Consider the following 27,836-nt stretch of genomic DNA (forward strand, 5'->3'; position numbering starts at 1 on the left):
GTGTAAACCTGGAGCTTCCAAAGCACAGAGGTTTGAATACATATGCAAACAGTAACTTGTGAGCAATGCTCAAAATTAGTTAACAGAAGTGTTAACAAAATGAAGTAAATGATTCAGCAACAAAAGAAAAAAAATTAGGTATTCTTTCATTATTATCATACCAAACCTAGTATAACCAATGCATTCCAACAGACCTGAAAAGAAGTTCCATAAAGTTTTAAATATTTTGATTCCAAAAACATATGCTACCTGGCTTCTTCGTTGCTGCCACATCAGGACGAGTTCGATGTTGGCGACTTGGGCTCCTACTCCTATGACCTTGCTTCACTTTTTCTCCATATTCCTCCTTTGGACCTCTGTGGTGGGATGGCACTGCTGCAGGTACAAAACGACAATGGAAAATAAGGTAAATATATTTCTAATATGCAGTAAAGATTCTCAGATGGGCATTCAGCACTGGTTAAAGTCTGTGGTCCCTGGCCTCATTGTGATCAAATTCCTTAACAGTCAATTAATGTCTCCAGTTGCGTTCTCCAATTTTAGCTATTAAAAAAATGATTCATTAAAAGAAAACTGCCCAAATTTACTAATACAGACGATCACTATTTGACATTGCTATAATCCAGTTCTTTCACTAATCCAGCATTAGATTAAAAAAAAATAATAATAAAAAAATAAAAAAATGAAAAAAGCTATGGACAATATATGGACTAATGCAATTTTTTTTTCCTTTTTCCACTAAACAGTTTGATTTGTTTTCACCTTCTTTGTATAGACTGCAATTTTGCAATAAAGGTGGAATAAGTTCTGATAGGATGTATCTTGGTTTCATTTTTTTAATTACATAAATTCTGCGATTTTGAAAGCGGTGTGTAGAATTGTTATATCCACTGTAGCCTTTGTTCATTTGTGCAAAGCATAGTGCAAACCTGTTAAAAAATATATGTTGCAAGCATTTATCTTGATTATGATTATCCAAAACACATCTCTCTATTATAAAAAAAAAACTTGAGACGAGACATGATCTTTTGAAGAGAGACAGAGACACTTTCACTTCCCGCGATACAGACAAGTCACGTCATACTTACAACCTTCAGACACAAGTCCCGTGATACACATGCAGAGCAGGTTAAAGATAATAGAAGTAGGAAAATTTGAAAGTCTCCAAAAATAAGAGTAAAGATCGCATTAGCGCAAAAATCTGAAAATATTACTCGGGGGGGGGGGGGGGGGTGGGGGGGGGGGGGGGAGGGGGGGGAATAACGGAACAGCGAAAAGAGATCGAATATTCAGGTGCTGTACAGGCTTTTAAACGTTCGCAGCTCCACACGAAATGTAGACCATGCGGCGCACAGCAGCAGCAAGCCAAAACTTAGAATGGAACATATGCAAGATTTCATTGATCACGTTCAAAATTCAAATATCAATAGTTCAAACAAACTCAAAACAGATAAAGCAGTAATATTACCATCATTATATCAAGGTAGTCCAAGAGCACTGAAAAAGTTATATCATGATGCAATGGCAATATCCCAAACTATCGGTCGGCCAGATGTATTTATTACAAAGATGTGCAATCCACAATGGCCAGAAATTCGCGCATTCTTGAAAACAGTGCCACTGGTGACATCAGCTCTGGATATTCCCACTTATTTAAGAAGATTGTTTTATCAGAAAGTCTTATTTTTATTGAATGAACTCGAAATGGTATTCGGTCAAATCAGAGCATACATTTACACAATCGAATTTCAAAAACAGGTTTTATCTCGCATGCATTTATTGGTTACTTTGCAAAATAACTGCTGATGATGTAGATCGCTTTGTCAGTCAGTCATTGCCCAGCCCGCTATATCCTAACACAGGGTCATGGGGGTCTGCTGTAGCCAATCCCAGCCAGCACAAGGCAGGAACAAACCCCGGGCAGCCCACCGCAGGTAGATCGCTTTGTCTGTGCTGAAATTCCAAACAGAGAAACCTACCCTGAATTATGGTACAAAGTCATTAAACACATGTCTCACGGACCTCATTTAAAAGATTCAGTATGTTGGGACTCAAAAGAAAAAAAGTGTTTAAAAAAATTTCTAAAAGCGTTCGTTCAAACAACAGATATGACTAAGGCTGGCTTTCCTGATTATCGCCGAAGAGATAATCGTCATGAACAACACACTTACCACGGAAAGAAAGATGGTAAACTTGGGATGCTTGATAATTCAAAGATTGTACCATATAACCCGTATTTGCTCAAACGATTCAATTGTCATATTAATGTTGAGTATTGTGCATCGGTTATGAGTATTAAGTACATCTACAAGTACATTCATAAAAGGCACAATAGAGTACACATAACTTTATCGAAAAAACAGTCCCAGGACAAACTTCAAGCATATTTAGATACTCTGTACGTCAGTGCAATGGAAAGCGGGTGGCATTTAATGGAATTGCCAATGCACGGTCGAAGTCATTCTGTTGAATTATTACCGATTCATTTACCAGGTCAGAATATTATTCAATTTAAAGAGGGTGAAGAAGCAGAAGCTTTAAAAGTAGCGAAAAATAGAAATACAAAATTATTGGCTAATTTTGAAATTAATAAAACAGATGTAAATGCAAAAGCATATACGTATGCGCAAATTCCTCAACAATACACAAGGCAGAAACAAAAAAAAAAAAGTGTGGCGTCCAAGAAAAATGAATTGAAAAAGTGTTGCTCGATTACATATTGTACCACCAAAAGATATTGAACAGTTTCACTTAAAATTGCTGTTATGTGAATCGAAAGGAGCAACGTCATATAAAGATGTTCTAACTACAGTACTTTTCAAGAAGCGGCACGATCATCTGGGTTATGTAAATCGGACGACTATATGTTTGAAATGATGTCTGACAAATTAAGACACTTCTTCGTGTACTTAACTATGAAGGGTGAAGTTGATGCTTTACAATTATGAAAAGTGTTCCAAGGACCATTATCCAAAAAGTCGAATGAACAAATGGCTCTTTTGATCATCAAAGAAATGTTAGAAGCAGAAGATTTAATGATCCAGCAATTTGGACTTTAAGAAGAAATAGACGAATCAGAGGTAAAGAAAGATAACAGCAGACTAAAATTTAACAGTGGAAGACCATAAAAAATTATGTCATTAAAGTTCATTCCAAATATTGTTTTTACTGAAGTTTTAAAGTAAAAGTGAACATAATGCATATGTAACAATTCCCATAAAGAAACTCTTTAAATTGTATTTCCGGAAAAACAAACCCAGGGGTTGGCGAGTGAAGCCCCCTAGTTATAAACAATATCAAGAGCCTACCTCAAAAGGGTATACTGTATGTTTTAAGAATGCCAATGCCCCCAACTCACATTCAAAACAATCTTCGTTTATCTGTCTCACAGTTTTGGATGTACAAAAACACAAAATCCTCCAACGGCAGTATTTACCATGACACCAGACGAGACGTCACTCTATCAAGAAAAATCTATTGTGATGTTACACTAAAATGTTTGCTTGTTCAACTAGAAGAATATTTTTGGTCTCCATTATTTAATGAGAAAAAATGCTTAATGTTAAAATTAGAATAAATCAAATATTCCATGCGAATCAAAAACTTATTTCTTTTTATTAGACTTCATTTGGTGGTAACATTAATGTTGTAATAAAAGAATGAAGACCGGAATCTGTTAAGCTTTTTGAGGTCTCAGAATAAAGGAGTGACTTTTCATTCACATAGCTCTAAGAAAAGGGATGGGTAGGGGGTGCTGATAATGATCTGATCTGCAATATAAAAGTTTCAAAGTAGTTAATACTAGTTGAATAGTTCTTTGTTGAGCTGCCTGAAAAATAGAAAGGTAAAATATGTATTTATGAAAGAAATCTCATTTATTTGTTGAAACCAAGAACCATCAAGTAATATATAGCAAAAGTATTACTTCTGTTATAGTATACTAGGGGGCTCCGCCCCCTGCTCGCTTTGCTCGCCAACCCCTGGTGTTGGGAAATTACAAAGAGCGTGATGTATGAATGAGATATAGCATAGTGTGAAGGTGTAGATGACGCAGATAGGAAGCAAACAATAAAGTGTTTGGCACAGTGTAAAGGTTTGTTGGAAAATTTCTTTGTAAACAACATTAGTAGTAAAGATGGTGTCTTGTCCTTGACGTGAACGTCGAACTTGTGAGAAGGCCACATAAAGTTGTTCATGTCCAAAAACGGGCTCAGATAGGTAGATGCCAACCTTGTACATGGTTTGTCCTTGTGATTTGTTGATGGTCATGGCAAAGGCAGGTTTAATGGGGAATTGTTTCCGTTTAAGTGTAAAAGGTAATTCCAGGTCAGAACTTGTAAGGTCAATTCTAGGAATTAGAACAGTATTGTTAGCATGTGATCCTGTAAGAATTGTTGCTTGAATAACATTGTGTGTCATGGTGTAGACGACTAAACATGTACCATTGCATAAACCCTGTTTAGTGTTAAGGTTTCTTAATAGCATGATTATTGCTCCGTTTTTAAGGCTAAGACTGTGTTGTGGTAATCCGGCTGGGTTAATAGTGTTCAAATATTCTAAGGGGAAATTAAGATGGTCATTGTCGTCATCAAAGTCAAGTTTGTCAGAGCTTAGAAAGAGCCGTGCCTCTCCAGGAAGTAATGAAATGACCTGGTTATTAATGTGATCAACATTAATATTTTTTGGACATAATATAGTTCGTCGTGTTAAAAGGGGTATTTGGTCTAATGAGACCGCTGTTCCAAATATCTCCGTAAGTAAGTCGTCGCAGATAAAGGGCTGAGGAATTGTAATAATATCTGGGTGAAGTACATCTGTATTGGTGAGTGTACTATCTCCCAGTTGTAATAACCAATTGTTATATTCAGGATCTGGACATCGCATGTTTTGTACCAACTGTATCTTTTGAAAGCAATGCCAATTGTCTGCGTAACATTTTTTGTTCCGCAGTTTTAGAAGCGCGTTGTAGGCGCCGACGTTTATTTTTTTTACTCGAGCCGTCTCGTTCTGTACCTGTGATCGTGAATTCATGACTTGTTTGATCTTTATCGTTAGGAATATGGATAAGTAATAAGGAGGATCGCACTCACTGTTAATATGCGGACTGTTCGTTTCTTCGTATTATCACCAATCAGGTCTCGCACCTGTATATGTATTGTAGTCTGGTCTCTTGTTTATGTATAACGTCATCGGCGTACTTTAAGGTGGACTGAACAATAGCTGAGTGCATGGCATGTGGAGCAATAGCTAAGCACTGTCTAAAATCTCCTCCTAATAAAAGTACCTTTCCTCCAAAGGGATTATTATTATTCATCAACGCAATGCCAATTGTCCGCGTATTTTAAGGTGGACTGAACAATAGCTGAGCGCATTGGATGTGGAGCAATAGTTAAGCACTGTCTAAAATCTCCTCCTAATAAAAGTACCTTTCCTCCAAAGGGAATATTATTATTCATCAACGTTTGTAGAAGTTTATCAATGGTGTTGAGTAAGTGAGTGGATGCCATTGTACATTCATCTATAATTAATAGTGTGGCAAGACGGATGTCACATGCATTGTTACTGTTCATTTTCATAGTGGATACCGATGTTTCTGTGATTGGGACCGGTATTTTGAATAGGGAGTGACATGTGTTTTTGGAGTCGAGACATTTTTTCTTCCTCGGTTTCAGAAGCGTGTTGTAGGTGCCGACGTGTATTTTTTTTTTTTTTTTACGTGGGTTCGTGTTTGTGGTCCCGTTACTCGAGCCGTATCCTTCTGTAGATATGCAGGATATGAATGTAAAGGAGGCAGTGTAATTTGACCCTTTTGACAATAACGTGTAAATTCATTACTTGTATTGCCAGTTGTTTGTTCAGGGAAGTTAAGTGAATGACAATGATTGCAAATGACATTCATTAATCCCAATGAATTTTCATGAATAGTGGACTCATTATTGAACGCGTTGTCAGCTAACTGGCGCAATCGTTTAGCAGGTGTCTGTCGTTGATGTCCTTGATGTGTATCTTTTGCTTGTGCCATTTGAGAGGCGCGTCGTTGTATGTGCAGTATTTGGGACGTGCTATTCTGGAGCTATAATCGATTTGCCTGTGCTGTGTGAGAAGCCCGTTGCAGTTTACGGCATTCATTGTTTGTATTGAGCCTTGCCCGTTTTTGTATGTTTAATATGGAGCCTTTTCTGTGGTCAAACGGTTAATAGTGCATCAGTGTAATGAGATCGATCTATGCTGCATAATTTGAACGTGTTCAGATGACGTATGTTTAGTACGGACGGTTCGTTCAGTAATGGGGTTGTCTCATTTCTTATTTATGTTAGTGTGGTCGTGGGTCTGAATCCTCCTTTTTGTGTATGTTTCGTGTGCTATGTCCGTAGTCTGTCCCGTTTCGTGTGGCGCTCGTGTCTGACTTCTTTTTTTTTTTGTGTGCAAGGGGCGCGTTGCCTCACTTTTTTTTTATCTCTGTTAGTGGAGGGGATGTTTGTGTATCATGGGTCTGAATCCTCTTTTTTGTGTGCGTACTGTTTTGTGTGCTATGTGGCGCTTGCGTCTGACTCCTTTCTTTTTGGTGTTCTAGGGGCGCGTCGCCTCATTTCTTATTTCAGTTACTGGAGGAGGGCTTTGTGTGTCGTGGGTCTCAATCCTCTTCTTTGTGTGTCATGGGCTTCGTGCGGCGCTGGCGTCTGACTCCTTTTTTCTGTGTGCTATGGGCGCGGCGCCTCATTTCTTATTTTACGTTACTTTCCATCCGGTTTGCGTTGCTTGGAGGGGGGGGGTTTTGTGGGGGCGCCTGTGCAGTACGTCTTTTGCGTCCACGGCCCATGGCCGGATGCCCCTGCGTCCATCCGGTTTACCATTCTCATTTAGTAATATGGATAGTTAATCAAATTTAAAATTTGCTCACTTTTGTTAACTTTATGCACAAAGACAATTTACAGTGGAAATTATGACAAGTTTAAAGACAGCCTGGTAGGCAAGGATGAAAACCATAGACACATTGCAGGGAAAATTTTTTAAATAGTAGCCTTTTCTAAAGAAGCACACTCTTGTAAATGGATAGCTAAAGCACTATTGATATACAGCAGCAGGTCAGACTCTCTGAAGAAACGAAAAACACTAAAGGCAATTAGATTAAGATCAATCCAAGTCAGCAGGAAGAAAAACATGGAAATCTTTCCAAATAATATCAGAGTTGTCTACATTCTACTGCCGGCAGCTTACAAGAGAACTACAGCAAGACAATGGCAATTTTATGGAATGTTACAAGTGAAGTCATATGAGCCATCCACCTCACAAATGTGTAGTATCTAGTGTTTGACATCAAGGTTTATAAAGTAAAATAAAGTAGAAGTGCACTCATGCCTTGTAAAAAAATCAATTCCTTATAAAATAAACACAAAATAAGCATAGTATAGATTGGATGAAGAAGTTTAGAAATCAAGAAAAGACACGAAGTGAATTAGAGACCGTGTTTAACCATAGTGATTGGAATAGGAAACTTTTCATACATCTAGTAGTTCTTTCCTTTAGTGACAGGTAACATTTCCTCAATGGCAATAACAGAGATGATTACCGGGTGAGTGTTGTTCTTTGATTACATTTCAAGCACATTTCCTGACTTGTATACAGGATCTTAATGGTGTTCAGTTTCTGGCTTACAATTTTTTCTCTGGTCTAAATGTGTTGCAATTTATGTTTCAAGTGAAAAGATGCATTGCCATACTGCACAGTTAAGGAGAAAGTGAGAATGCGTTCAATATCAGCTCAATAAAACTATATCAGCATTTATTAGGACATGATAAACTTTAAAGTTGAAAGAGAAAAAACATATGTTGCTGAGCTTTTTTAATAAGACCCGTTACGTTTTCATCCCAGTTCAAACCGTAATAGTTGTGCCAAGAAATTTAAATGATTAAATGGCACTCTGCACGAGAACCACCTTTTTCCACCCTCTCAAACGTATGCAGTTTTTAATGTCTGGAAAACATTCGGGATTAAATCACTTAGAGATCTGTACATAGACAATGTTTTTTGTGTCATACGAACAATTACACTCCAAATTTAACTTTCCAGCAACACATTTCTTTCACTAGCTTCAAATTCAAAACTTTTTTTAAACAGAACCTGCCCAATTTTCCTCACCTCCCACCTACCTCTATGCCGGGAAAAAATATTGATCATTCTTGAGGACTCAGACAGCATTTTTGTAATATATAAAACCATTTTACAGTCCTTCCCTTTCAAAGATCCAAGAGTACAGTGGGAAAAGGATCTCTCACTCAACATCTCAGAAAAGGAGTGGAAGGTAGCAATGCACAAAATTCACTCAAGCTCCATATGCACAAATCATAGAATTATTCAACTCAAAATTATATAACGAGCGCATCCGTCTAGTTTAAAATTGTCCAAAATGTTTCCAGGGCAAGATCCAACCTGCGAACACTGCAATCAAGTTCTGGCCTCACTGGGCCACATGTTGTGGGCGTGCACCAAATTAACATCATTCTGGACCAAAATCTTTAAATGCCTTTCAGATGGGCTTAAAGTGGAGAAGGACAAACAAACTGTAATTGCCTTTACTACACTATTGGCACGTAGACTTATTTTGCTCAACTGGAAGAATCCTAACTCTCCTATTCTAAGTCAGTGGGGTAACTGATGTTATATACTATTTGAAACTGGAAAAAATGAAATTTGCACTTAGAGGATCTGTACAAAACTTTTTCAAAACTGGGCAGGATCTAATCAATAACATTTCAGAATAAGCATTTAAATTGAGGAAGCGGGTTCTCTCCCCTCTTTTATTCCATTTATCTTTATTCATTTATTAATTTATCTATTCACTTATTTTTACTAGCTTAAAGTTTTACTATGTTGGCCTAGCTCTCTTTCTCAGGGGTGGGAGTTGATTTGTTTCAAACCTATTTTTGTAAAACTTTTTGTATGGAATGTATTAAAAAAAATCAATAAAATCCAAAACAATATTAGCATGTAAGCAAAATATTTCTTTAATGTGGTATATTATTCAGATTACGCAGTAGATTAACAACAATTATTTCTTTGATTTCACAAAGAAAAAACTAAATCTGAATAGTGTGGCTGTACTGAAAACACTTAATTCAAAAGGCTTTAATTACTAACTTATTTAAAGCTTAATGTTGTTCTTAAGCTGCAGAATGTTGAAATGTCAGTTCATTTATTTCTTTCAAATGTAACTAACTACTGCAATTTTATATGGTCAGGGTATTCAAATTGCTTGTATACTATATGGTATCAAGAGTCATTAACACAGAAGCAACAAGCCTGACTACAATTCCAGTTCTTAACTGGCTTCCAAGTTATTTTATAGATACTTCTAAACTCCTCCTTTTCAAATATCAATTAAAAATGTCTCATACCCCTGATCCCATAAAGTATTTACCTTTTTCTTTCCCATTTTGCCATCCATGGTGGCATTCAGTTTAAAATGGAGAGGATGTATAATTGCAAACAATGCATCAATTTCAACAAGTCTTACATTCAACTGTAAATGTTATTTTTTGGGAAGAGTGATCTATTTTGGAATCTAGCTTACACAGGCAAAGCTCCCAAAAATATGCAGTATCATTATATACAGTACATTTTTTGAATATAGTGCATATTTCTTATGTTTTCATTTAAAAATTTTTGATGTGTATTTATGTGACAGGTCTCTTATGAATATTATATTTCTAAGTACTGTATAGTGGGTTAAATATTTAACTGGAACTGTAGTTAATATGAATAAACAATTTAAATGAATTCCAGGTCTTGTTAAACAAAATGGGAATATTACCTTCTCTTCTCATATCTCGATCTTTAATTCTTTCCTTTGCAACACGTCTTCGTTGCTCTGTCTGTTCTTTTTGCTGCTGCTCTCTCATCTTCCGTTCTCTCTCCCTCTGTCGCTCCAGTTGTTCTAAGCGATCCCTTAAAACAATAACATTATATTTTTGATTTGCCATTCATCTTTCCATCTTCTCTGACAAACTAAAATAAAATCTAATTTAAATAAAATTTCAAAGATCTCCAAGCTTGGCTTCTTTGGTGGGGGAGAGTCAATGGTAAAAATGTTAATTGTAAAATTATTATATAAGTGCAAACTTGAATCAGTCATCATCAAAAACCACACATATTATTTTCCTAACAAGCTGGGTTTTCTTGGGTAACATGTAATGTTTTCCTTGTGATTGCTCAGAAAAAAAGAGGCATGCAGTTCATGCAAATGCAGCGCTGACACTGTTAAGTACCTGGAGAAATGGGGCTGTGAGTGAGTGAAAAAGGACAGCTGCCCCACACATGAAGAAAAAAAAAAAAAAAGGACAAGTTTGTGAGCTGAAAATAAAATTACAACTTGGCTGTCAAGTGACCTCCTTGGGTACACACAGTACTCCCTAATCTGTTGGCTTTTTCTTACTCCTCACAATGTAGTATAAAATCAATTTCAAATTCAAACCGGTCTAGATTGTGGAGTGCTCTTACACCCAGAAACAGGGGGACTGAGGGGGCAGCTTGGTAGTAAAATACATACAATTTTGGAGAGAACTCAAATAACATAATTCAGTATATATTGCTTTTGATCTGAACCCTCCAAAACTAACAGTACAAGATTACAGATCAAAGCGTTACATGTAAATCTGACTGACACTACCATTTTTACAGGGTCTCTCTACAGGGTGAAATTATATTTAAATCCAAAATTTCAACTAATTACCTATTTCAATTCAAAAGAATACAGTTTCCTCTAAAATTGTGTTTTGTAATGACCATCAACAAAAGCCAAGTCATTAGGAAAAGGAAGAATTGATCTATGGCATTAATGTTTTAGTCATGCGCAATCGTGTGTAGGAATAGTTGACGGCATGGAGGCAAAATGTTAGCGTTGCTGCCTTGCAGTAAAGAGACCAAGGTTCGTGTTCCAAGTCCATTTTCCCCCCATGTCTGCATGGGTTTCCTCCAACAGTCCAAAAAAATGCAGCTTATCTAGACTGATAACACTAAAATGTACACTTGTGTATATATTCACCATGCCATTGGCTGGCACCTGTCTGGGGATTGTTCCTGCCTTGCACTGTATGCTTGCTGGGACAGGCTCCTGTAAGCCTGCTCAAGATTAAGCAGACTACGAAAATGGTATGGTATGTTCAAGCAGCTCCAGTGAACTAATAATATTAGCTCCTGGGAAAACAAAAAAAAAATGCATCCAGAAAAGTAATCAGTGGCTAACATAGTACTTCTGGTATACCCGATTAACCCTCAGCAAAGCTAGGAAACACAGCTAGTATTTTAATACTGTTACTTTTTTTAACCTTATATACATATGCTGTACCTGTAACTCAGAAGGAGCACTAATTGAGTCCTTGCAGCATCAACAACAATAAAATATTTTGATCTCTATTTTTCCCCAATATATGAAATAAAGCTCCATTCACCCATTCATTCATTTGATCCAGCACTGTTCAGTTAAAATTACAGGAATAAACACAACGAATGTTTTTTTTTTTCCCAATATTGCTTAATTTACAGACATGGACAAATTTATTTATACCCATACATTTCATTGAAAAAGTGCCGTATGCCTCCTGAAAAGTGATTAGACGAGAAGCAATTGTCCCATGTATACCATCATACCCTTGATATGTCACAGAACAAAGCAAAGCAAGCGTGAAAAGCGATAAAAGCATTATTTATTCTACAAAGACATTCTCAAATAGCCTAGACACATTTTGATACCCTTAGAAAAGATCATACATAACTGGATTAGAGTGATTTTTCAAACCATCTGTTTTCTTTAATTAGTAGCACAAATCTCAATTCATGCAATTTGTCATTCAGCTTATTTAGATGGAGAAAACTAGTCACTGTGCTGATTAGTATCATTGGGTGTCCCACACTGAAAATGTACCAGAGAAAGCAAAATACAGATGTCTATTGAGATCAGAAAGGAAAACTATAGACAAGCATGTTAAGGACAAAGTCTATAAGACCATCTCCAAGCAGCTTGATGTTCTTGTGAAAACAGCAAATATTAAGGGCACGGTATCCAACCTCCTTGAACACAGCCACAACAGTAAAATTAAACCCAGAATGGGCAGAAGGACAGTTATAGACAAAAAGCCAAGTACAACTTCTAAAGTGATACAAGCTGAACTCCAAGGTTAACGTTCATCACTATCTGATTGCACCATATGTCACTTTTTAAGTTGACAGTGGGCTTAAAGGAAGAATACCCAGGAGGACTCCTCTGTTGAAAGAAAAACATGAAAAAGGCAGATAAGAATTTGCTAAAATGCATTTTGACAAGACACAATGCTTCTGGGAGAATGTCCTTGGAAAGATGAGACAAAACTGGGGCATTTTAGTAAGTCACCATCAACTCTATGTCCACAGATGAAAAATTTAAGCTTTCAAAACAAGAACACCACATCTACTGGAAAACATGGGGGAGGGTTGTTTCTTTTGGAACTGCTTTGCTGCATCTGGCAAATGGTGGCTTTAGTCTTAAGTCTTCAGAGGGAACAAAGAAACCTCAGGGCTATCAAGACATTTCTGGAGTGAAACGTACTGCTCAGTGTGAGAAAGTTCTGTCTTAATAGTAGATCATGGTTCCTCCACCTGGATAACGGCCCAAAACACACAGCTAAAAGCACCCAAGAATGGCTAAGAACAAAACATAGGACTATTCTGAAGTGGTCTTCTATGAGCCCTGATTTGAATCCTATCGAACATCTATGGAAAGAACTGAAACAACTGGAGCAGTTTGCTAAGGAATAGTGGGCCAAGCTACCTATTGACAGGTGCAGAAGTCTCACGGAGAGCTATAGGAATTACTTGTTTGCAGTGATTTCCACTAAAGGTTATGCAACAAAATATTACATTAATGGTCCCATCATTTTTGTCAATGCCATTTTCATTTGTGTTATTTGAAATACGCTGTTGAATCAAAACTCTAAAGCAAAGTCTGCTTTTTGTTTATCATCAATTCCAATTTATTTCAGAGACAATATTTTTTTGTTATTGAAACACCAGCAAATCTCTCCATGTCTTTAAAAAAAATACCCAAAAGTAAAAACTGACATACTATACTTTATTCTCATATTGAGCTTTTCATGTAGAATACATATTTTACTATTATATAATCAAAATAATTCAGTCCCAGTATTTTTGCTTCTCACTGTATATGCACAATAGACTGGAAAAGATGAGAGCTTAGAGAGATTACAAATTTTGGTTTCGGAGGATTAGTAACAAAATTAATATACACTGTGGAAGCCAGCCCCAGACACAAACAGACAGACACCTTCATGTCTACAAAAGCACACGTTTAATTACAGTACAGTCCACTGCACACGGTGCCCCTGCAGCAATCACTCTTTTTCCTCTGTCCTTCAAAAGGTCCTTCACCGCCTCCACTCCTCTCCACCGAGCTCTGTCCTCTTCCTCCCGACAGCAGCCCCTGAATGGAGTGAGGCGGCCCCTTATATTCAGCCCCAGATGTGCTCCAGGTGCCTGATGACCGACTTCCGGCAGCACTCCCCAGTGTGGCAGAAGTCCTGCCCTTGCACCCGGAAGCACTCCGGGCATAAACCATTCCTGGTTTGTCAGCACTTCCTGGCATCCCGGAAGTGCTGTCCCCCAGGGTTCAAGGACCAGCTGGGTACCCAGGGAAAAGAAGTGCCGCTCTCCCGGTTCCTCCTTCCTCCAGGCATCCCGGTGGGGCAGGGCTCCTGGACGTCTATCACACTGCACCCCAGCCGAAGCCGGTAGGGCAGGCATGTCAAACACGCGGGCTGCAACAGAAACCTGTGCAGCCCGCAGGACAGATCCTAGTTAGCATTAAACTTGTACAAAATGATTACTATCATTTGTGATTGAATCATTCTGCATCTTCGGCGTTACTTATTGACTTTTCTTACTTCCGCCTTCAGACAAAAACGAGTTTTCCGCATGGCATTACGGTACCGGAAACGTCATCTGCTAGAACAGTTGCAGCTGTGGCATCAGCTCCTTGATACACTAGGACACTGCCCCTTCCCCATGAGCCTTGACCAAAGTTAATGAGCCACGATGTCACGACTGAAGTGCTAGGCTGTAGCAGCCTGGCAGGCTACACTACTGGCTGGGCTGCTCAGACTGGCCACTGGGCAGAACTGACCATCATGAGTAGTGATAGCTTGCATATTTTCATTTTTTTTGCTCTAGTTTTAAGTAATTTTGGCTGGTATTGAAACGAACAGTTAGTGCAGACTACAGCTGAAGATCTGAAGTGGACGCGAGAAGTTGGTGAGTTGTTTATTAACAGATTTTTGTGATTTTGAGTTTGTAAAATTAGTGTAGGTCAGGGGGCTTTTTGCATAATCGGCTTATTTTACAATATAAACTTTGAAGTAAACTTAGTAAAGTAAAATTTTGAGCTGCACAATGCCAAACATGCGTAAATTGATAGGCCTATGTCTTTGTCATTTAATTTAAAGCAAAATATTTGCATTGCAGTATGAAGGGTACAATGACTTTGACCAAGGTGAAAAGAAAGCTACAAGATGAACATCATATCTTTCAAAAGAAATGGGAACTGCTATATTTTTGTATGACTAGAAATGGCAAAATTCATTGTCTGATCTGCAATAATGTCATTGTTGTACCAAAGAATACAATATTAAACGGCACTATGAAACCCACCGTGAAACTCATGACAAATACACGGAAAAATTGCGAGAAGATAAACTGCGAGAAATGAAATGTAATCTAATTCAACAGCAGACACTTTTCTTCAAGGTGCATAAAGAAGGCGTGGCTTGTGTAAAAGCTAGTTATGCACTGGCTGAACTTATTGCGAGCAATGCTAAACCGTATACTGAGAGAGATTTCATTAAGCAGTGCATTGCGAGAGCAGCAGAGATTGTATGTCCTGAAAAAGCAAAGGCTTTAAAAGATATATCACTAACACGGAATACAGTTGCTGACAGAATTGATGACAAGGCTGGCAACTTGAGGGAACAGTTCAAAATAAGTCAATTGAATTAGAGTGCTTTTCGGTCGCCATTGATGAGTCGACGGATGTAACGGACATTGCACAGCTTGCTATATTTATAAGAGCTTGTGACATAAACTTAGAATTACAGGAGGAGTTGTTGGAACTTGTTCCCTTGCATGACACAACTACGACTGAGGACATTTTCAACAAGGTTGAAGAAGTTCTTTCTCAGTACACTCTGCCTATGGAAAAGCTTGTTTGTTTGGCAACAGATGGGGCTGCTACAATGGTGGGACACACTAATGGTGTTGGTGTGAGGCTGTTGTCAAAAATACATGAGAAAGAACCTGATTGCAAGTTTGCTCACTTCCACTGCATAATCCACCAACAATCGTTGTGTTCGAAGGTTTTGAAACTAGACAAAGTCCTTAAACCAGTTACACAAACAGTCAACTTCATTCGTGCACGTGGACTAAATCATCGACAGTTTACTTCATTACTGGAGGATGTACGAAGTGAATTTGACACCGTTCCTTATTATATGGAGGTACGTTGGTTATCTTGTCACAAAGTACTGAAGAGGTTCTTCCTGCTGCGAGAAGAAATAACATTGTTTCTAGAGATGAAAGAAAAAGATGCGAGTTTATAGAATGACGACATGTGGGTGCAGGACTTGGCATTTGCTGTGGATTTGACGGGACATTTGTATGACTTGAATCTGAAGTTACAAGGAAAACACAGGCCTGTAACTACAATGTACGACGATTTTGAAAAGCTTCCATGGTAAGATTCGTCTGTGGACACATCAATTATCTTGTCATTTGAATGCTGAAGACTTTTACCATGTAGGAAAATGGACAATTTGATTTTTGGAGGATTTGTTTTCCAACTTGAATTACTGAGCAATGAATTCAGTGAGCCTTTTCGTGATTTCAGTTCACACGAACAGGACTTTGTGCTGTTTACGTCACCATACTCTTACAATGCTGAGAATGCGCCTGAGAATATCCAAATGGAATTGATTGAACTGCAGTTAGATTCTATTCTGAAGGCAAAATACAACGAAGTTAACGTGCCAGGCTTGTATGCTTACCTGCCACCCTCATATGTGCAGATCTATAAGTTGGCATAGAGAGTACTGTCTATGTTCGGAAGCACTTACCTTTGTGAGCAATTGTTTTCGTTAACCCTTTAACCGCCAACTCCCTAAATATTCCCCACGCCAGGCGAAATCTGAACAATTTTTGTTTTTTTACTTTTTTACATTTTTTTTTACCTTTTTAACATTTATTCAAGCAGTATTGACCACTAAATGTTGTGCAAGTTCTAGAAATGGGCAAACACATAATAAAACACAAAATGTACCTTTTCTCAGGCTTCTGGATTTATTGTCTACTACAAAACGGAACAGTCAAAAGTAATTCAAAAGTCAAAAGTAGTTCAGTCAATCATAGTTTCATTCCCAGTATTTGAGTTTGCTGTGCCACAGGCCAAAGCAGGGAACTGCACAAAGTCCTGGATTGCTGGGACACTTTGAGCAGAAGGTCTTGACGTCTCTACGCAGACCCTTCTTTGAACAGACACGACAGTGTTTTTCTGAAAGTCCAAAGTCCTTACATTCATCTGGCAACACTGCTGAAATACTACTCATAGGATCCTCTTTGCCAGTGTATACACGAAATCTATAAATGTAACCTGAATTCTCAGCTAAGCAAAACATCTTGATACCAAACCGTGCCCTTTTCAATGGTAGATACTGTCGAAACTGTAAGCGGCCCTTCCACAACAATAAACTTTCATCAACTGCAACTGACGGTCCTGGCATGTAGGGCAACTGAAATGCTTCAAATAAATGATCAATCAAAGGACGTAGCTTGAACAAGCGGTCGCGGTTTGGATCTTTCTTATCTGGCTCATTTCTGTTGTCATTCAAATGAAAGAATTTCAGCAGCAAAGAGAATCGGTTACGTGTCATGACAGCTGCAAAAATAGGTGTTGCATACATAGGATCTGTAGACCAGTACATCTCAATATCTGGTTTTCTGATTATTCCCATCAACATCAAAATCCCAATGAATTTTTTCATTTCGTTTTCATCAGTGTCAAACCAAGCACGAACACGGGAATGTGGAGGTAAATTGGGATTTTTCTCAATAAACTGTGTTGCATACAGATTTGTCTGATGAACAAAATGTCTGATCAAATCAGGTGACACAAACAGCTCATAAAACTGCTCAGCAGTGTAATTGTTTACATCAACAATAAAGCCACACGTTGCCTCAAACGGATGCAGAAAAGGTAGTTCACCTCGGGCAGCAGTCCAGTTGAGATGCTGGGGATACACCAACTCATCGCTGTCATCCGATGCGTCTTCATTCACAGTATCATGCAGCGCACGTTGCTGCTCATCATTGTCGCTAAAATCTTCTTCAGAACTGCTACAATCATGATCAGAACTGTCCAAAATCGCCTGCAAAGCCTCACTTGAAGTCAGTTTACATTTCGCCATATTCACAGCTGTTACATGCGAATCACATCACATGACCGGCCAAAACAACCACAGACTTGTCGAAATACAACGTAGTAATAATACCCACGCCAAACCGTCAGTTATACTACTTGCCAGGCATTCATATAACCACAGGCAAATGTGCCAGATAATTCCGGCAGTATGGCGTTAGCAATAAAACAACGATGCCGGATATATCCGGCAGACGGCGGTTAAGGGGTTAATGAAAGCTACCAAAACCCCACATCACTCAAGACTTACTGTCGAGCACCTTTCATCATTCATAAACGTTGCAGCTGCACAAGATTTCAAGCCTGATATTGACAAACTGGTTACTAACAAGAGATGCCAAATGTCGGGACAAAAGAAATAGATCTTAGACTGTAAGACTCCTATATAAAGACCTAGCTAAGAGGCTAAGACTCTAATTGTAAGCTGTTGTACGGAGATTGTATGGAAATAAATTGCTTTTCTTTAAACTTTAAGTATTACATTTTTTAAAGGTTTTCAATATTGGAAAGAAAGCTACAGTAACTTTGTATAATAGTATTTGTTACAGTGCGGGCCGCTGACGCGTATGGCAGTCGAAGCGTCCCACCAATGGTAGTGAGTTTGACATGCCTGCCGTAGGGCGAAGCGGCCAGTCCCGCAAGGGCTGTCCTTCAACAGGTTAGGGCGCCGGCCTGTCCTGGGTCACAGTTCCGCCCTGAAAAAGATAAACACAACAAGGGCGGGAAGGCGCGTCCACGACGCCACTCCATGGCGTCATCCGTAAGCGTACATGGACAGCGCCTCCACCTATGACCAGTTATTACACATAAAGCACCGGCATTTCCCTCCATGTCCCTGTGCCCTCCAGACATGGCAACAGGATGGGTTTTTGTGCTCCGCCTGGTCCCTAGCCAGGCTCAGGGCTCCCCTCTGCACCCACAGAGGGTGGCTCTCGACAGCAGGTGGGCGAACGGACCCAGTTTCTCCAGTTTCTCCTCCTTCTACTCTGGGACGCAGGGACGGTCTGGGTCTCCTTATGGGATAAAAGGAGACCCCCGCACAGTCTGCGTCCCTGTAGACCAGTGGGAGACCGACGCTGGCTCTGGGAGCAGGGCACCTAGACCCCCAGCACACAACAGCCGGCATCTTACCTGCCCTCTTGCTTGCTCCGCACCTGCCACATGACTGGTCCTCACCACCACGTCCACTGTCGGAGGAACGACTACTCGGTACCCGGAGCCGACCGATACCAGCCCCCCTTCGCACGTCCTCCCTTTTCCCTTTACGACACAGGTGTCACCTACCAGCATTGCCGCGTCACTCCGGCCAGAGAATCCAGCGCCGCGCTGCGCTGTTATGCCCACTGTCGCAGCGTCTTCACAGGCGCTATCGCCTTCCGCTCCAGTAACTCCAACAGCTCACGGAGGACATGTATAACCTGGAGGAGCGACTCAGCGGGCTGAAGGCACTCCCCCAGCTTATGCCGAGCCGCAAACAGAGATGAAACATCAGCCGGCGGTGGACTTACCGGTTGTTCAGTCTTATGCGCCGGCTGTGCATCACCAAGCATCCTTCGCTGCTTCGTCGGGTCCTCCCTGGCTTAGGATGGATGTTTGTTGGTCCTGCCTCCAACCAATCATCGGTGGGCATGCAACACACCCCGTCCAATCCTTTGTCAGTCTCGGGCAGGGACTTCTGGTTCATCCTCATCTCCTTTTTCCTGCTCCCGATGCAGTGGTGAGCCTCCAGGCAGCTCGTCTGCTGTAGTGGCTTCTTGAGCAGCAGCGGCGGCTCCTCTTCCCCCGTTGTTTCTTCCATCGCCGTGCTGGCACAGTCCCGCGACTCAGTACGCGTCAGCCACTGACACGGACCCAGGCAGCCCCTGCCTAAAACACACAAACAAGGTCCAAGCAGCCCGGCCCCCTAGGGCCAACTGCTGTTGGGCCAGGGACTTACCTCCTGGATCATGTCAGCTGGAGACACTCTCCTCCGTGCAGCTTTCCTTGCCGCGTTGCCAACCTGGGACTCTGCAGCGACGGCACACTTCAGGGCGTTCGCCGCTCCCGGGCCTCACCAGGTCCTCCATTCCCGCATCGGGCCCAGATGACATTTCCCGCAACCACAGGCGGTGCTTGGTGCGCTGATGTTCCGGGCAGACCACAATAATTATTTTTTATGGGGTCCCCGTCTTGAACCAGGTGGTGAGTCCCATCTGGGATGCCAATTGTGGAAGCCAGCCCCGGACACAGACAGACAGCTCCATGTCTACAAAAGCACACGTTTATTTACAGTACAATCCACTGCACATGGTGCCCCTGCACCAATCACCCTTTTTCCTCTGTCCTTCAAAAGGTCCTTCACCATCTCCACTCCTCTCCACCGAGCTCTGTCCTCTTCCTCCCGACTGCAACCCCTGAATGGAGTGAGGTGGCCCCTTTTATTCAGCCCCAGTTGTGCTCCAGGTGCCTGATGACCGACTTCTGGCAGCACTCCCCAGTGTGGCGGAAGTGCTGCCCTTGCACCCAGAAGTCACTCTGGGCATAAACCATCCCTGGTTTGTCAGCACTTCCTGGCGTCCTGGAAGTGCTGTCCCCCAGGGATCAAGGACCGGCCTGGTACCCAGGGAAAAGAAGTGCAGCTCTCCCGGTTCCTCCTTCCTCCAGGCATCCCAGGGGGGGCAGAGCTCCTGGCCTTCTATCACAACACCAATTAGCATTAACCTACCTACCCAAAACAAAGGACATTGCAATACAGTTTGTATGAACTATACCAATCAATGCATTTCTAATCAACTGATTTGATACATTCAAAAAATAGCACTATAGTTATTAGGAAAATAAGTAAATAAAATCAAAGGAGGTAACACATTTCTTAAAAGACCGTTTATATCTTTCTGAAGTTTATAAACTTATAGTTAATATAAAGTTCAACAAGTCTCTTAAGAATGAAGACTTGACATTTTCAAATAGTATACTGCACTCCTGGTAGAACTGCTAGTACTAGAGCTCTTGTTTTAAAAAGCCTTTCATTATAAGATTTCCAAGTTACTGCCAAATCAGAAAATGTATACATGTAAAATTTGGGTGCATTTAGCAGCTGTTTTTAATTGTTGGTTGTAAAGGTTCTTCTACAGCTAATTTTAAGTCATACTTCTTAAACATAAAATATTCATAAGAGGCAGCTGCTAGAGAGCTAAAGTTTATGTTGGGTTCAGAGCATAAAATTCTATTCTATTCATTAACACTAGAATCCCTGAAGCCTACGAAAAAAGTATGAACACCGGGCCACCTTAAATTCCTTAGCACTTCCTCATCAGCATATTTGTTTTGCAAATGTGTCAATCAGCACAAGCAGCCTGCTATCCCATCCTCAACTGAGGCAGCTGAAGTTCTTCCAGCTCAAGTCTCTTTATCCGAGTGTAAGGTGCCTGGAGTTGTAAAGGGTAAATAATATATTGTCATTTGGAATACGGGGGTCCTTGGGTTACAACGTCTCGACATATGACGTTTCAAGTTTACAACGCTCACTGCCATAAAAACTTAAAACAATTGAGACTTGAGAAGGAAATAAAGGTAAGGATTTTTTTACACTCATTTTTTCTGTTACTACAGTACAGTGTACAGTATAGTATATTTATGACCTTTTCCTTTTTATGTGGCTTAGTTGTATTTTTATGTTCTAGATTATGATTTTACAAATGTGTTAGGAAAGGGTGTGTTTCGACTTACACCAAAATTCAGGTTACACCACTGTTGTAGGAACGGAACTGTGTCCTAACCCGAGGACCCCCTGTACATGCATTTTATGGGTGTTCCATGTCTACAACAATCTGGGTAAATGTAGGATGACAGGAAATATGTGTTCAACATTTCTTGCCTCGCAACTAACACGGAAAGTTTTTCATGTTATAATGACAAAATGCAGAAGTGTATAATGTGTGAAGACTGAAGTCCAAATATCAAATAAACACTTTCACTAAAGATATAACAAAATAAGTTCATCTTTATTCAAAAATATAACAGAAGAAAAAGAAATTATTCAATTTACATGTTGATGCCAATATGTAAAAACTGAAGTCTAAATACCAATTGCATGGCTGGTATAGAGGTAAGAAAAGCTGCTATTAAATCAAGAGGTTGCGGGATCAATCCAGGGTCTTCCCCCTATTTTCCATTTTGAGTAGCAAGCTTCTGTTATTATTACTATTATATAATAAAAACATACATTTGATTTGAATCTGTAACACCTGTTGTAAATTTTTGCTACTTGTAAAAGTAAGTGTTTTTATTCTCTCAGTCATGTTCATGATAACTGGGCTTCGGTTTTTACATATTGACAGCAACAGGTAAATTGAATAATTTCTTTTTCTTTGGTGATATTTTTGAATAAATGCACATGTTTTATTATACCTTTTGTGAAAGTATTTGATATTTGAACTTCAGTCTTCACACATTATACATTTCATGTCAACATTTTATTAATTTTTACTATAACATGAAAAATGCTTCCGTTTTAGTTAGGAGTTCATCATTTCATGCCTCGCATTTTCTGTCATCCTATATTTATCTAGATCGTTGTAGAAACAAAACACACATGAAGTGTATGTATTCCAAATAATGATACATGTATTTACCCTATACAACTCCAGGCACTTCACAACCCAGACAAACAGACTTGAGCTGAGAGAACTTCAGCTGCGTTGTTGGGGAATGGAATAGCAGGCATACTGGCTGCCAATCTTGATTGAAACATTTGCAAAACAGAAAAGCTAATGGAGAGGTGCGAAGGAATTTAAGATGGCCCGGTATTAGGCTTCAGTGATTCTAGTGTTAAGGTCAGCAAGTAATTGTTACTCTTTGCCGGTAAATTATAGTGTCAATGAAATACCGAGTCATTATAATCTGTAGATAATGAGGTTGTGAGGTTTTGAGTGCAATTTTTACTTTAATGGCTACAAAGATCATGTAAGTTAGTTGCCATGGCAGGGGGCAAGTTGCTGACTTCATATTCTCACTTACATGCAGGACTCTGATGGTAATTTGTACTGGGGATATATTTTGGCATCAGGAGTGACTATCAGATGAATGAAAGATAAAAAAATATATAAAATATGCTAATTGAGAAAAAATAAACAATTTCAAAAATTTGCCAAAGCTTTTTAAGGAGATTTCTAATTTCAATAAGCCTTTCAACATGCTATATTCAAGATATACAGGTAAAATTCCATTACAATGAATACATTTACAACGAAATTTTCATTACAACGAAGTATTTTGATGGTCCCAACAGTTTCCCCAGATGACACGAGTCTATAGAAATCTTGTTACTACGAAATACATTCAGCAGATAATTTCATTACAACAAAGTGCCCAAAAGACCTTGAAGTGCCTGAATGAATCATCCACAGAGCACTTAGTAGTCATAGTTCAGTTGTGCACAACGATCCCCAAACAGAAACATTGTAAAATTTTTTCTTTCTTCTAACTATCCTCGTACTGTTTTTTTTTTTTTTTTTTGCTGTTTTTGTTTTCGGTGGTTTTCAGCAATACCTTTTGCTTATTGCTCGTCAACATTTTAAAAACATCCATTGGAAATTAACTCATTGTCACCCTCCTATAGAAACAGCAGACACAAAAAACAATAACAGTTCATATTAGAAAAAAGAAAACTTTACATTTTTGCAGCTCTCGATTGCAGCAAAAAGAAAAAAGACGTTGCCAGTGAATTCGGAATTTCGCCATCGACACTGTCAACTTTCTTGAAAGACTGAGCAAAAAAAGAAGAAAAATCTAGGGTTGCAAATGTATGCGAAAAAGCAGTTTTTATGTGGTTCAGTGATGCTCCTTCAAGAAATATTCCTATTAATGCGGCACTCATTCAAGAAAATGTGAGGATTCTAAACTCTCTTGGGACATCTCCCAACTGGACAACACGTCAAAGAGCATCCCGAAGTGTGATCACCGCTTCTGTGGAAGACAGTTTATCTGTTGTCGGAGCAACACCAGGCTCACAGCTCTGTTGCGGCTCTTCACCGAAGCAAACAGAAAAGATCTCGATGAGTGATGCAAGGAACATTGTAAATGCAGGGAACAGTATTACTTGGTCACTTAACTGGCCACAACCCTGCCTGACTGCTGTGTCTGTGTATAGGAAAGTAGTGGATGACGCTACAATAAATAACCCTGCTGTTCCTGTTTCAAGCTGAATAAAGCTGGTTTTGCTAAAGTACTGAGACTAAGCCTCATGTTTTGGGGTGCAAGACAGGGACTTCTAGCGCAATCCCAAGCTTTTATGATTTGCTTCTGTGGCGCTTCACTGCACCACTGTGAGCCTGCTGTTGCCTTGCTCCGGCAACGGACAAACAATCTTCCACAAACGCGGCAATTGCGCTTCGGGACACACTTCAGTGTGTCGTTCCCTTTGGGTGGGGGGTGAATCTCAAAAGAGTTCAGAAACCTCACAATATGAAGAAAAAGAAGAAAAGGATTATTCGGCTTCTGATTGATAACTGTGCTGCACACAACATGCTTCTACATTTAGATAATGTTCGAATTGAATTCCTCCCACCCAATTGCATGGCAGTGCTTCAGCCATTGCGATTTGGGCATCATTCGCACCCTGAAAGTGTATTATCGCAAAGGAATTGCTGAGAAAAACTCTCGTCAGCATAACTTGTAGACAGGAGGAGATTAAAATTAACGTGAAAGAAGCTATTGAAATGATTGCAAACACCTGGACACAAGTTAAAGAAAGCACTATAGTGACAAATACAGAATCTCATTACAATAAAATTTTCATTACAACAAAATATTTTTTAGGTCCCTCCCAGTTCGTTGTAATGGAATTTTACCTGTATAAAAATTCAATTTTTAAAATAACCTTCCTTGTCTCAGCATTACATGAGAGGATTTTTTCCCTGCACTCTCTTGTTTCAGCCCTGTATCCAAAAGACATAAATATTAGGACAACCTGTCATGCAAGACTGAGAATTGATGTGCAAGTAAATGCATTTTGTAATGCACAGGGTAGACACTGCACTTACTGCTGTTGGGGTAGCCTCTGGCCTCCCATGGTCCTGAAATGATATTTGTTATTTTTTTATTAGTTTTAAGCAAGAAGTTTCACTGACATTCATATTAACCTTTTTTGTCTCAAAAAATAAATAACACTGTAAAACTCTAGAGTCTTTTAACAATGTACCTTCAGCAATGCTCAAGTGACATTATCTATCTTCAAGCACAGAAACTACAACAATTTTGCTCAGTCTGAAACAGTCCAGTTAAAGGTTTTTTTTATTTTATTAATTATTGCTATTAAAGATACATGCAGTCTCTTCCATGTATATACTAATGTTTGTGCTACTGTACCTTTCAACAGAGCCTTAAAAAATAAAACAGGTTTGCCTTATATGAAGACAGCATCCTGAAGCAACCTTCATGAGAGAAAGTAGTCTTTTAAGCAACCACAGGAGTCTGTGCACTACATTTACAGAATGTATAAGTCTGTTTTACTTCATTACTTTTTTATCCTATTGATTTGTCAAGGTTAGTACATAAACAATGTGTACTTGTGTTACTCATAAAACATATACTATAATATTGTATCGTTAGATATGCCTATCTGAACTGGTTGCGTACTAATAACTCTGTTGAATAGTACCATTAACTTTGAACATTACTCTGTGACTAATAATTATCCTTTAGCAATTTTGTTAAAAATGACAATCTTTAGACATTTACGATTTGTCACAATGGACTGACTGCTTACAAAAACTGAATACAGAGGCAAAATATGAAATTGTAGTTTGAATGTTATTGCTACTACATATCCTTAGACAGTCTCCTGTCCGACCCAAGACCCAATTTCAAGAGTTAACCTAATTACAGCTACGCAAGCTAGTGCTCAATATTTTATGTACTGTAACAAATTATCCTGTAGTGTGTTCACTGACCAACATAGGTCTCTTTTAGCTTGCAAGGTGGATTTGCTTAAAATATCAGTCATTACATTGTTCATCTTAAAATCTTAAAGCTGCCAACCCATATTTCACTGAAAGTCTAAGCCACAGAGATACTAGATACAGTTTCTCACATAAATTTTCACAAAACCATGATTCCAACCATTATATCAAACTATTCTTCACAATTTCACAAATAACACAGTTTTTAAATAGCCGGCAAAGCAATTTTTAAAAAGAGTTAGTTTTAATCTTTGTTTTAAAAATTCTCACCTCTCTCTTCTTGAGTGTTCCCTAGCCAACTCTCTTCTTTTCTGTCTCTCCCATTCCCGCCTGGCTTTATCTTGCTCTTCTCTTTGTCTTTTACGTCGTTCACTTTCTCTCTCCTTCAAGCGAATATGTTTTCCTATTAAAAATGAACATATCTTTTTATTATGAAACTGAATCTGAAAACCTGTAAGCTTGAAATAGTTTAAGATCACAATTCCTCAATAGGAATAAAAATAAATTTTAAAATGTCAATGTCAATTTATTTATACAGTGGGGCAAAAAAGTATTTAGTCAGCCACCAATTGTGCAAGTTCTCCCACTTAAAAACATGACAGAGGCCTGTAATTTTCATCATAGGTATACCTCAACTATGAGAACTAATGAGAAAAAAAATCCAGAAAAATCACACTGACTGATTGTAAAGAATTTATTTGCAAATTATCATGGAAAAAAAGTATTTGGTCACCTACAAACAAGCAAGATTTCTGGCTCTCACAGACCTGTAACTTCTTCTGTAAGAGGCTCCTCTGTCCTCCACTCGTTACCTGTATTAATGGCACCTGTTTGAAGTCATTATCAATATAAAAGACACCTGTCCACAACCTCAAACAGTCACACTCCAAACTCCACTATGGCCAAGACCAAAGAGCTGTCAAAGGACACCAGAAACAAAATTGTAGACCTGCACCAGGCTGGGAAGACTGAATAGGTAAGCAGCTTGGTGTGAAGAAATCAACTGTGGGAGCAATTATTAGAAAATGGAAGACATACAAGACCACTGATAATCTCCCTCGATCTGGGGCTCCACGCAAGATCTCACCCTGTGGGGTCAAAATGATCACAAGAACAGTGAGCAAAAATCCCAGAACCACACGGGGGACCTAGAGAATGACCTGCAGAGAGCTGGGACCAAAGTAACAAAGGCTACCATCAGTAACACACTACGCCGCCAGGGACTCAAATCCTGCAGTGCCAGACGTGTCCCCCTGCTTAAGCCAGTACATGTGCAGGCCCGTCTAAAGTTTGCTAGAGAGCATTTGGATGATCCAGAAGATGACTGGGAAAATGTCATATGGTCAGATGAAACCAAAATAGAACATTTTGGTAAAAACTCTACTCGTCGTGTTTGGAGGAGAAAGACTGCCGAGTTGCATCCAAAGAACACCATACCTACTGTAAAGCATGGGGGTGGAAACATCATGCTTTGGGGCTGTTTTTCTGCAAAGGGACCAGGACGACTGATCCGTGTAAAGGAAAGAATGAATGGGGCCATGTATCGTCAGATTTTGAGTGAAAACCTCCTTCCATCAGCAAGGGCATTGAAGATGAAACGTGGCTGGGCCTTTCAGCATGACAATGATCCCAAACACACCGCCCGGGTAACGAAGGAGTGGCTTCGTAAGAAGCATTTCAAGGTTCTGGAGTGGCCTAGCCAGTCTCCAGATCCCAACCCCATAGAAAATCTTTGGAGGGAGTTGAAAGTCCATGTTGCCCAGCGACAGCCCCAAAACATCACTGCTCTAGAGGAGATCTGCATGGAGGAATGGGCCAAAATACCAGCAACAGTGTGTGAAAACCTTGTGAAGATTTACAGAAAACGTTTGACCTCTGTCACTGCCAACAAAGGGTATATAACAAAGTATTGAGATGAACTTTTGTTATTGACCAAATACTTTTTTCCCACCATAATTTGCAAATAAATTCTTCAAAAATTAGACAATGTGATTTTCTGGATTTTTATTCTCATTTTGTCTCTCATAGTTGAGGTATACCTATGATGAAAATTACAGGCCTCTCTCATCTTTTTAAGTGGGAGAACTTGCACAATTGGTGGCTGACTAAATACTTTTATGCCCCACTGTATAGCACATTTAAAAAAACATTGGAATGCTGCGGCCAAAGTGTTTTACAATAAAAAGAAAAAAAACATACAATTAACATAAATAACTTAAATAGAAATAAAATAAATGATCATCACTTTATGGTGAAACAATAGTACAGGCAGTCCCCGGGTTACGTACGAGATAGGGACTGTAAATTTGTACTTAAGTTGAATTTGTATCGGAACAGGTACATTATTTTAATAAATGCTATTGTTGACTAACTGTAACCAAGTGCTC

General features: G+C 39.3%; 1 protein-coding gene across 6 annotated transcripts in view; it reads right to left on the reverse strand.

The window, feature by feature from the left end:
• Positions 1–27,836, reverse strand: part of cdk11b (cyclin-dependent kinase 11B) — a 125,664-nt gene that overhangs the window by 67,037 nt on the left and 30,791 nt on the right. For 3 of the 6 annotated variants that reach the window (XM_051930518.1, XM_051930516.1, XM_051930515.1), the window contains exons 5-9: positions 25,720–25,852; positions 24,532–24,564; positions 24,340–24,426; positions 9,812–9,945; positions 250–375 (exon numbers count right to left, since the gene is read on the reverse strand). In XM_051930518.1, coding sequence (XP_051786478.1) covers positions 250–375; positions 9,812–9,945; positions 24,340–24,426; positions 24,532–24,564; positions 25,720–25,852 — 513 coding nt within the window. The remainder of the gene's footprint in view (positions 1–249; positions 376–9,811; positions 9,946–24,339; positions 24,427–24,531; positions 24,565–25,719; positions 25,853–27,836) is intronic. The other 3 variants (XM_051930520.1, XM_051930519.1, XM_051930517.1) reach the window with 2 other exon arrangements.

This window comes from Erpetoichthys calabaricus, chromosome 8 (genome assembly GCF_900747795.2).
Source record: "Erpetoichthys calabaricus chromosome 8, fErpCal1.3, whole genome shotgun sequence".
NCBI classification, from domain to species: Eukaryota; Metazoa; Chordata; class Cladistia; order Polypteriformes; family Polypteridae; genus Erpetoichthys; species Erpetoichthys calabaricus.